Genomic DNA, 12,500 nt, shown 5'->3' with positions numbered 1-12,500 from the left:
AGAGATAAACAGAAAGAGAGAGAGAGAACGAGAGAGAAAGAGGGAGAATGAGAGAGATAAACAGAGAGATAAACAGAAAGAGAGAGAAAGAGAGAGAACAGAAAGAGAGACAAACAGAAAGAGAGAGAGAGAACGAGAGCGAAAGAGGGAGAAAGAGAGAGAGAAACAGAAAGAGAGAAACAGAAAGAGAGAAACAGAAAGAGAAAGAGAGGGAGAAACAGAAAGAGAGATAAACAGAGAGAGATAAACAGAAAGAGAGATAAACAGAAAGAGAGAGAGAGAACGAGAGAGAAAGAGGAAGAAATAGAAAGAGATATAAACAGAGAGAGATAAACAGAAAGAGAGAGAAAGAGAGAGAAACAGAAAGAGATAGAGAGAAAGAGAGAGAAACAGAAAGAGAAATAAACAGAGAGATAAACAGAGAGAGAAACAGAAAGAGAGATAAACAGAAAGAGAGATAAACAGAAAGAGAGAGAGAGAACGAGAGAGAAAAAGAGAGAGATAAACAAAGAGAAACAGAGAGAGAAACAGAGAGAAACAAAGAGAAACAGAGAGAGAAACAGAGAGAGAAACAGATAGAGAAACAAAGAGAAAGAGCTAGAGAAACAGAGAGATTTCAAGCAGCTGAGGATTTCACTGTAACACTCCTCTGTGTAATGACAGGGTGAACTCCAGCCGTCATAGACAACCATAGAGAGTGATTGGTCTTTTCTTTGCAGTTCCTCAGTCAGAATAATAGAGCTAAGAGCTCCACAGCTTTCAGTCCTACCACTTCATTATGTTCCCACACAGAGGGACAGGAAGTGAGCACTTAAACACAAGGCTTTGACAACCCAGAATTATTATGCCACTGTGTGAAGTGTGTGTGTTGTTGGTATCCTCTTCTCAACAGGGTATAAACCCAGTGTCATTAAACAGGGGTGTAGGGATTGATTTATCATGGACCACGTTCCATATCAGGCATTTTCTATGGAGAGCTATAACTTACACTATATAACTGGCAGTGCATTGTGTGTGTGTGTGTGTGTGTGTGTGTGTGTGTGTGTGTGTGTGTGTGTGTGTGTGTGTGTGTGTGTGTGTGTGTGTGTGTGTGTGTGTGTGTGTGTGTGTGTGTGTGTGTGTGTGTGTGTGTGTGTGTGTGTGTGTGTGTGTGTGTGTGTGTGTGTGTGTGTGTGTGTGTGTGTGTGTGTGTGTGTGTGTGTGTGTGTGTGTGTGTACCTGTGTCAGTAATGTAAACCCTGTGCTCTCCACAGTGACCAAGACTGTGTGTGCTGAGCAGTGTGACGGCCGTTGCTTCGGCCCCTACGTCAGTGACTGCTGCCACAGGGAGTGTGCTGGGGGCTGCTCGGGACCCAAGGACACAGACTGCTTCGTACGTGGACACACACACACACAAACACACAGATGCCCGCGCATACACACAGACATCTACACAGTTATCCACAGTTAACCCCCCTCACACACACATTACTCTCCCAACACAATAACAGAATTCACACAAATGCTCTAATTCCCCAGTTACTGAAAGACACATCTCTGTGTGTTTAATAGACTGTAGAAGTCTACTGACTCCTCCTCAGATGAAACAACCAAATGGCTCATTTATTATTCTAATTATGATCCTTTCACCCCCCTAACATTGTCTGTTTATTTAATGAAGGAATGTTTTCTACTAACAGAGCGATATTACAGTTGTACCGTATAGAGCCTTATCCAATTCAATTACTAGTCGCTATTAGAGGTCGCAAACACTGACGACAGACAAGTTCAAAGTTTTATGAGAAAAACATTTCACCATTTAGTGGTTTGGCTGCAGGTACAGTATGACCTAGAGGATAATAGTGTTTTGGCTACAGATACAGTATGACCTGGAGGATAAGAGTGTTTTGGCTGAAGATACAGTATGACCTAGAGGATAAGAGTGTTTTGGCTGAAGATACAGTATGACCTAGAGGATAATAGTGTTTTGGCTACAGATACAGTATGACCTGGAGGATAAGAGTGTTTTGGCTGCAGATACAGTATGACCTGGAGGATAAGAGTGTTTTGGCTACAGATACAGTATGACCTGGAGGATAAGAGTGTTTTGGCTACAGATACAGTATGACCTGGAGGATAATAGTGTTTTGGCTACAGGTACAGTATGACCTAGAGGATAATAGTGTTTTGGCTACAGATACAGTATGACCTGGAGGATAAGAGTGTTTTGGCTGCAGATACAGTATGACCTGGAGGATAAGAGTGTTTTGGCTACAGATACAGTATGACCTGGAGGATAAGAGTGTTTTGGCTGCAGATACAGTATGACCTGGAGGATAAGAGTGTTTTGGCTGAAGATACAGTATGACCTGGAGGATAATAGTGTTTTGGCTACAGATACAGTATGACCTGGAGGATAAGAGTGTTTTGGCTGCAGATACAGTATGACCTGGAGGATAAGAGTGGTTTGGCTGCAGATACAGTATGACCTGGAGGATAAGAGTGTTTTTGGTGCAGTTACAGTATGGCCTGGAGGATAAGAGTGCTTTTGGTGCAGTTACAGTATGGCCTGGAGGATAAGAGTGCTTTTGGTGCAGTTACAGTATGGCCTGTATACTGTAATATGATTAAACCTGGCTAAAAACGACTGATCATGTAGTAAACAGTAAACAGTGGTGTGTCCTTGTGTTCCTCAGGGCTCAATCCCATCTAACCCACATGTTTACATAATAGCTCTGTATCCCACTGGGAAGTAAAATCCCCATATGGTTGAAGGTAGTCTGTTGTAAAACATACCACTAGCAGGTAGACTGCTCTAACACGTACATGCTTACACATTTCAGAATAAGATGTGTTTTCCCAGACAGTAGTTTCTAAACAAAGACAACGTCAATGTACATTACTGTGATTGGTTCAATTGAGTCCTACCCCAAGCTCCAATACCCTCAGACTGTGTGTTCCTAATGTTTCCGTTCCAGGCCTGCACCAACTTCAACGACAGCGGGGCGTGCGTGACCCAGTGCCCCCAGCCCTTTGTGTACAACCCCACCACCTTCCAGCTGGAATCCAACCCACGGGCCAAGTACACCTATGGATCCTTCTGTGTGGAGAAGTGTCCCCGTAAGAACCGGTTACCTGACCAACACCATGCATAACGCTGGCATGACCCTTGACCCACACCATGCATAACACTGGCATGACTCTTGACCCACACTATGCATAACACTGGCATGACCCATGACCCATGACCCACACCATGCATGATGCTGGCATGACCCATGCCCCATGACCCACACCATGCATAACACTGGCATGACCCACACCATGCATAACACTGGAATGACCCATGACCCATGACCCTTGACCCACACCATGCATAACACTGGCATGACTCTTGACCCACACCATGCATAACACTGGCATGACCCATGACCCACACCATGCATAACACTGGCATGACCCATGACCCACACCATGCATGATGCTGGCATGACCCATGCCCCATGACCCACACCATGCATAACACTGGCATGACCCACACCATGCATAACACTGGAATGACCCATGACCCATGACCCTTGACCCACACCATGCATAACACTGGCATGACCCATGACCCACACCATGCATAACACTGGCATGACCCATGACCCACACCATGCATGATGCTGGCATGACCCATGCCCCATGACCCACACCATGCATAACATTGGAATGATCCATGACCCACACCATGCATGATGCTGGCATGACCCATGCCCCATGACCCACACCATGCATAACACTGGCATGACCCACACCATGCATAACACTGGAATGACCCATGACCCATGACCCTTGACCCACACTATGCATAACACTGGCATGACCCACACCATGTATAATGCTGGCATGACCCATGACCCACACCATGCATAACGCTGGCATGACCAATGACCCACACCATGCATAATGCTGGCATGACCCTTGACCCACACCATGCATAACACTGGCATGACCCATGACCCATGACCCACACCATGCATGACCCATGACCCACACCATGCATACCGCTGGCATGACCCATGACCCACACCATGCATACCGCTGGCATGACCCATGACCCATGACCCATGACCCACACCATGAATGTTCCACATTTTATTGAGTGCAATGTTTCAACCTGAATGTCTTCAAAACTATTGATGTACAAATCAATTCAGGGGACTGACACAGACACATGCACACAACCATGTAGGACAGCCCTGTGGAAGAGTTTCTGTAATGTGTAGAGTAAAGTTATAGACAACCATGTAGGACAGCCCTGTGGAAGAGTTTCTGTAATGTGTAGAGTAAAGTTATAGACAACCATGTAGGACAGCCCTGTGGAAGAGTTTCTGTAATGTGTAGAGTAAAGTTATAGACAACCATGTAGGACAGCCCTGTGGAAGAGTTTCTGTAATGTATAGAGTAAAGTTATAGACAACCATGTAGGACAGCCCTGTGGAAGAGTTTCTGTAATGTGTAGAGTAAAGTTATAGACAACCATCTAGGACGGCCCTGTGGAAGAGTTTCTGTAATGTGTAGAGTAAAGTTATAGACAACCATGTATGACAGCCCTGTGGAAGAGTTTCTGTAATGTGTAGAGTAAAGTTATAGACAACCATTTAGGACAGCCCTGTGGAAGAGTTTCTGTAAAGTGTAGAGTAAAGTTATAGACAACCATGTAGGACAGCCCTGTGGAAGAGTTTCTGTAATGTGTAGAGTAAAGTTATAGACAACCATGTAGGACAGCCCTGTGGAAGAGTTTCTGTAATGTGTAGAGTAAAGTTATAGACAACCATGTAGGACAGCCCTGTGGAAGAGTTTCTGTAAAGTGTAGAGTAAAGTTGTTATATCTGTGTGTTGTGTCCCAGATAACTTTGTGGTGGATCACAGCTCCTGTGTGAGGGCTTGTCCCAGCAACAAGATGGAAGTAGAGGAGAACCGCACCAAGATGTGCATCCCCTGCACTGATATCTGTCCCAAAGGTACCCACATATAATGTCATCTGTCCCAAAGGTATCCACATACTGTACCCCCATAATGACATCTGTCCCAAAGGTACCCACATACTGTACCCCCATAATGACATCTGTCCCAAAGGTACCCACATACTGTACCCCCATAATGACATCTGTCCCAAAGGTACCCACATACTGTACCCCCATAATGACATCATGTATGTCCCGAGATGGCATAGCAGTTGTCAGACGTCTTTTGTCCTCGTCTTGTCGTGTCCTGTATATATATATATATTTACAACTTTTTTTCACATACATTTTATTTTTATTTTCCATCAACTCATCTTCAAAACACTCTCCTGCAACCCGCCTCACCAATTTATATTTATAAATAAGTATTATTTACCTCAAATCTGCAATCCTCCAAGAAGCTAGCAAGAAGCTAGCCAGAAACTCCAAGAAGCTAGCCAGAAACTAACCAGAAGCTAGCCAGGAGCTAGCCAGAAGCTAATCAGAAGCTAGTTCAGAAGCTAGTTAGCTTCTTTACTGGCAAATCGTTAGTATTCAACTAACCACGGTTTGTGGTCATCAGCTATCCTTTAGCTCGAAAATCTATCGCCAGTTTTGTACGGCGCAGCGAGGCTCGGAACGGAACATACCGGACCAATTTTTCTCTCCATGTCCTTGGATTTCATCTGCTCTCTGGACATTCATTCCCGGATCTCACAGCTAGCTAGCTGCTATCCGTGTGTCTATCTGCTCTCGTCGATTCCGGAGCAAACATCAATTACTCCGGAGCTAGCCAGCTCCGTCAATCACTCCTGAGCTCCGTCAATCACTCCTGGGCTGCAGTCACCTATCCGGACCCGTTTTACTGCCTACGCAGAGCCCCACCGGGCCTTCACAACTGGACTGCCGACGTTATCTACCCGAAGGAGATCCGGCTGGATCCTCCGTCACGACGTTACCTGAACGCCCATCTGCGGCCTGCTAACCGTTAGCTGTCTTACCGGCTGCTCTCAGAATAGACAATTGGACAATTTATTTATTTTTATTATTATTATGTTTCTTCTTGGGCCTCTATAACTATATCTATTGTTTTTTTTGTTGTTGTGTGATTTGGACTAATCCCCTCTACCACACGGAACCCCACTAATCTACTGACGGAACGCAAGAGGTGGCTAACAACAGACCTCCATCCTATGCTAGCTTGCTACCGATGTCCTGGCTAGCTGTCTAAATCGCCGTGACCCCCAAACCAACCACTCCACTTACTGGACCCTTTTGATCACTCGACTAAGGATGCCTCTCCTTAATGTCAGTATGTCTTGTCCATTGCTCTTCTGGTTAGTGTTTATTGGCTTATTTCACTGTAGAGCCTCTAGTCCTGCTCACTATACCTTATCCAATTTATTAGTTCCACCACCCACACATGCAATGACATCTCCTGGTTTCAATGATGTTTCTAGAGACAATATCTCTCTTCATCACTCAATACCTAGGTTTACCTCCACTGTATTCACATCCTACCACACCATTGTCTGTACATTATACCTTGATGCTATTTTATCGCCCCCAGAAACCTCCTTTTACTCTCTGTTCCAGATGTTCTAGACGACCAATTCTTATTGCTTTTAGCCGTACCCTTATTCTCCTCCTCCTATGTTCCTCTGGCGATGTAGAGGTGAATCCAGGCCCTGCAGTGCCTAGCTCCATTCCTTTTCCCCAGGCGCTCTCTTTTGATGACTTCTGTAACCGTAGTAGCCTTGGTTTCATGCATGTTAACATTAGAAGCCTCCTCCCTAAGTTTGTTCTATTCACTGCTTTAGCACACTCTGCCAACCCGGATGTTCTAGCTGTGTCTGAATCCTGGCTTAGGAAGACCACCAAAAATTCTGAAATTTTAATTCCAAATTACAACATTTTCAGACAAGATAGAACTGCCAAAGGGGGCGGTGTTGCAATCTACTGCAAAGATAGCATGCAGACTTCTGTCCTACTATCCAGGTCTGTACCCAAACAATTTGAACATCTACTTTTAAAAATCCACCTCTCTAAAAACAAGTCTCTCACCGTTGCCGCCTGCTATAGACCACCCTCTGCCCCAGCTGTGCTCTGGACACCATATGGGAACTGATTGCCCCCCATCTATCATCAGAGCTCGTGCTGCTAGGCGACCTAAACTGGAACATGCTTAACACCCCAGCCATCCTACAATCTAAACTTGATGCCCTCAATCTCACACAAATTATCAATGAACCTACCAGCTACCCCCCCCAAAGCCTTAAACACGGGCACCCTCATAGATATCATCCTAACCAACTTCCTCTCTAAATACACCTCTGCTGTCTTCAAACAAGATCTCAGCGATCACTGCCTCATTGCCTGCATCCGTAATGGGTCAGCGGTCAAACGACCTCCACTCATCACTGTAAAACGCTCCCTGAAACACTTCAGCGAGCAGGCCTTTCTAATCGACCTGGCTGGGGTATCCTGGAAGGATATTGATCTCATCCCGTCAGTAGAGGATGCCTGGATATTTTTTTTAAATGCCTTCCTAACCATCTTAAATAAACATGCCCATTCAAGAAATTTAGAACCAGGAACAGATATAGCCCTTGGTTCTCCCCAGACCTGACTGCCCTTAACCAACACAAAAACATCCTATGGCGTTCTGCATTAGCATCGAACAGCCCCGTGATATGCAGCTGTTCAGGGAAGCTAGAAACCGTTATACACAGGCAGTTAGAAAAGCCAAGGCTAGCTTTTTCAAGCAGAAATTTGCTTCCTGCAATACTAACTCAAAAAAGTTCTGGGACAATGTAAAGTCCATGGAGAATAAGAACACCTCCTCCCAGCTGCCCACTGCACTGAAGATAGGAAACACTGTCACCACTGATAAATCCTCAATAATTGAGAATTTCAATAATCATTTTTCCACGGCTGGCCATGCTTTCCACCTGGCTACTCCTACCCCGGTCAACAGCACTGCACCCCCAACAGCAACTCGCCCAAGCCTTCCCCATTTCTCCTTCTCCCAAATCCATTCAGCTTATGTTCTGAAAGAGCTGAAAAATCTGGACCCCTACAAATCAGCTGGGCTAGACAATCTGGACCCTTTCTTTCTAAAATTATCTGCCGAAATTGTTGCCACCCCTATTACTAGCCTGTTCAACCTCTCTTTCGTGTCGTCTGAGATTCCCAAAGATTGGATAGCAGCTGCGGTCATCTCCCTCTTCAAAGGGGGGGGACACTCTTGACCCAAACTGCTACAGACCTATATCTATCCTACCATGCCTTTCTAAGGTCTTCGAAAGCCAAGTCAACAAACAGATTACCGACCATTTCGAATCTCACCATACCTTCTCTGCTATGCAATCTGGTTTCAGAGCTGGTCATGGGTGCACCTCAGCCACGCTCAAGGTCCTAAACGATATCTTAACCGCCATCGATAAGAAACATTACTGTGCAGCCGTATTCATTGATCTGGCCAAGGCTTTCGACTCTGTCAACCACCACATCCTCATCGGCAGACTCGACAGCCTTGGTTTCTCAAATGATTGCCTCGCCTGGTTCACCAACTACTTCTCTGATAGAGTTCAGTGTGTCAAATCGGAGGGTCTGCTGTCCGGACCTCTGGCAGTCTCTATGGGGGTGCCACAGGGTTCAATTCTTGGACCGACTCTCTTCTCTGTATACATCAATGAGGTCGCTCTTGCTGCTGGTGAGTCCCTGATCCACCTCTACGCAGACGACAACATTCTGTATACTTCCGGCCCTTCTTTGGACACTGTGTTAACAACCCTCCAGGCAAGCCTCAATGCCATACAACTCTCCTTCCGTGGCCTCCAATTGCTCTTAAATACAAGTAAAACTAAATGCATGCTCTTTAACCGACCGAAACGTGAAGCTATACAAACGAGTGCTGACAGGCAACTACACATAGACAGATCCCACAAACACCAAAGGGAAATGACTACCTAAATATGATCCCCAATCAGAGACAACGATAAACAGCTGTCTCTGATTGGGAACCATATCAGGCCAACATAGAAATACAAAAACCCCTAGACCTACAAAACCCTAGACCTACAAAACCCTAGACCTACAAAACCCTAGACAATACAAAAACCCTAGACAATACAAAAACCCTAGACATTACAAAACTAGCGTACCTACCCTAGTCACACCCTGACCTAAGCAAAATACAAATAAAACAGAGATATCTCAGGTCAGGACGTGACAGTCCAAAGCTCTGGACTGTGGAGGCGCACTGGAGACCTGATGCGTGGTGCCGGCACTGGTGGTACCGGGCTGAAGACACGCACCTCAGGGCGAGTGTGGGAGCAGGCACAGGACGTACTGGACTGTGGAGGCGCATCTGTACCACCCCTTCCCTCTCTGTCTGCTAACCAATCCTGATGTCTGTACCACCCCTCCCCTCTCTGTCTCCTAACCAATCCTGATGTCTGTACCACCCCTCCCCTCTCTGTCTCTTAACCAATCCTGATGTCTGTACCATCCCTTCCCTCTCTGTCTGCTAACCAATCCTGATGTCTGTACCACCCCTCCCCTCTCTGTCTCTTAACCAATCCTGATGTCTGTACCACCCCTTCCCTCTCTGTCTCCTAACCAATCCTGATGTCTGTACCACCCCTCCCCTCTCTGTCTCTTAACCAATCCTGATGTCTGTACCACCCCTCCCCTCTCTGTCTCTTAACCAATCCTGATGTCTGTACCACCCCTCCCCTTTCTGTCTCCTAACCAATCCTGATGTCTGTACCACCCCTTCCCTCTCTGTCTCCTAACCAATCCTGATGTCTGTACCACTCCTTCCCTCTCTGTCTCCTAACCAATCCTGATGTCTGTACTCCTTCTGTGGCTTCCAATTGCTCTTAAATACAAGTAAAACTAAATGCATGCTCTTCAACCGACCGCTACCTGCACCTCCCCGCCTGTCCAACATCACTACTCTGGACGGCTCTGACTTAGAATACGTGGACAACTACAAATACTTAGGTGTCTGGTTAGACTGTAAACTCTCCTTTCAGACCCATATCAAACATCTCCAATCCAAAGTTAAATCTAGAATTGGCTTCCTATTTCGCAACAAAGCATCCTTCACTCATGCTGCCAAACATACCCTTGTAAAACTGACCATCCTACCAATCCTCGACTTCGGTGATGTCATTTACAAAATAGCCTCCAACACTCTACTCAGCAAACTGGATGCAGTCTATCACAGTGCCATCCGTTTTGTCACCAAAGCCCCATATACTACCCACCATTGCAACCTGTACACTCTCGTTGGCTGGCCCTCGCTTCATACTCGTCGCCAAACCCACTGGCTCCATGTCATCTACAAGACCCTGCTAGGTAAAGTCCCCCCTTATCTCAGCTCGCTGGTCACCATAGCATCTCCCACCTGTAGCACAAGCTCCAGCAGGTATATCTCTCTAGTCACCCCCAAAACCAATTATTTCTTTGGCCGCCTCTCCTTCCAGTTCTCTGCTGCCAATGACTGGAACGAACTACAAAAATCTCTGAAACTGGAAACACTTATCTCCCTCACTAGCTTTAAGCACCAACTGTCAGAGCATCTTACAGATTACTGCACCTGTACATAGCCCACCTATAATTTAGCCCAAACAACTACCTATTTCCCAACTGTATTTAATTAATTTATTTATTTTGCTCCTTTGCACCCCATTATTTTTATTCTACTTTGCACATTCTTCCATTGCAAAACTACCATTCCAGTGTTTTACTTGCTATATTGTATTTACTTTGCCACCATGGCCTTTTTTGCCTTTACCTCCCTTCTCACCTAATTTGCTCACATTGTATATAGACTTGTTTATACTGTATTATTGACTGTATGTTTGTTTTACTCCATGTGTAACTCTGTGTCGTTGTATCTGTCGAACTGCTTTGCTTTATCTTGGCCAGGTCGCAATTGTAAATGAGAACTTGTTCTCAACTTGCCTAACTAGTTAAATAAAGGTGAAAAAAAACATCTGTCCCAAAGGTACCCACATACTGTACCCCCATAATGATATCTGTGCCAAAGTTACCCCCATAATGACATCTGTCCCAAAGGTACCCACATACTGTACCCCCATAATGACATCTGTCCCAAAGGTACCCACATACTGTACCCCCATAATGACATCTGTCCCAAAGGTACCCACATACTGTACCCCCATAATGACATCTGTCCCAAAGGTACCCACATACTGTACCCCCATAATGACATCTGTCCCAAAGGTATCCCCATAATTGTCACGTTCGTTATAAGGATCGGACCAATGCGCAGCGTGGTATGCATACAGTCTTATTTATTTAAAGAATGAACACTGAACAAACTAACAAAATAACAAGACGAACCGTGAAGCTATACAAACGAGTGCTCACAGGCAACTACACATAGACAGATCCCACAAACACCAAACGGAAATGACTACCTAAATATGATCCCCAATCAGAGACAACGATAAACAGCTGTCTCTGATTGGGAACCATATCAGGCCAACATAGAAATACAAAAACCCCTAGACCTACAAAACCCTAGACCTACAAAACCCTAGACCTACAAAACCCTAGACCTACAAAACCCTAGACAATACAAAAACCCTAGACAATACAAAAACCCTAGACATTACAAAACTAGCGTACCTACCCTAGTCACACCCTGACCTAAGCAAAATACAAATAAAACAGAGATATCTCAGGTCAGGACGTGACAGTCCAAAGCTCTGGACTGTGGAGGCGCACTGTACCACCCCTCCCCTCTCTGTCTCCTAACCAATCCTGATGTCTGTACCACCCCTCCCCTCTCTGTCTCCTAACCAATCCTGATGTCTGTACCACCCCTCCCCTCTCTGTCTCTTAACCAATCCTGATGTCTGTACCACCCCTCCCCTCTCTGTCTCCTAACCAATCCTGATGTCTGTACCATTCCTTACCTCTCTGTCTCCTAACCAATCCTGATGTCTGTACCACCCCTCCCCTCTCTGTCTCCTAACCAATCCTGATGTCTGTACCATTCCTTACCTCTCTGTCTCCTAACCAATCCTGATGTCTGTACCACCCCTCCCCTCTCTGTCTCCTAACCAATCCTGATGTCTGTACCATTCCTTACCTCTCTGTCTCATAACCAATCCTGATGTCTGTACCACCCCTCCCCTCTCTGTCTCCTAACCAATCCTGATGTCTGTACCACCCCTCCCCTCTCTGTCTCCTAACCAATCCTGATGTCTGTACCACCCCTCCCCTCTCTGTCTCCTAACCAATCCTGATGTCTGTACCATTCCTTACCTCTCTGTCTCCTAACCAATCCTGATGTCTGTACCACCCCTTCCCTCTCTGTCTCCTAACCAATCCTGATGTCTGTACCATTCCTTACCTCTCTGTCTCCTAACCAATCCTGATGTCTGTACCATTCCTTACCTCTCTGTCTCATAACCAATCCTGATGTCTGTACCACCCCTCCCCTCTCTGTCTCCTAACCAATCCTGATGTCTGTACCACTCCTTCCCT

General features: G+C 45.7%; 1 protein-coding gene across 1 annotated transcript in view; it reads left to right on the top strand.

Moving 5' to 3' along the window:
* LOC124022417 (receptor tyrosine-protein kinase erbB-4-like) overlaps positions 1 to 12,500 on the top strand; it is a gene marked incomplete at its 3' end in the record, with an annotated part of 133,611 nt that overhangs the window by 11,721 nt on the left and 109,390 nt on the right. The window contains exons 4-6 of the mRNA XM_046337350.1: positions 1,254 to 1,372; positions 2,958 to 3,099; positions 4,875 to 4,988. Of these exons, the coding sequence (XP_046193306.1) occupies positions 1,254 to 1,372; positions 2,958 to 3,099; positions 4,875 to 4,988 (375 nt within the window). The remainder of the gene's footprint in view (positions 1 to 1,253; positions 1,373 to 2,957; positions 3,100 to 4,874; positions 4,989 to 12,500) is intronic.

Source organism: Oncorhynchus gorbuscha, unplaced genomic scaffold (assembly GCF_021184085.1).
Source record: "Oncorhynchus gorbuscha isolate QuinsamMale2020 ecotype Even-year unplaced genomic scaffold, OgorEven_v1.0 Un_scaffold_1376, whole genome shotgun sequence".
NCBI classification, from domain to species: Eukaryota; Metazoa; Chordata; class Actinopteri; order Salmoniformes; family Salmonidae; genus Oncorhynchus; species Oncorhynchus gorbuscha.
The sequence above is the reverse complement of the archived record's forward strand: the minus strand, read 5'-3'. Positions and strand labels throughout refer to the sequence as shown.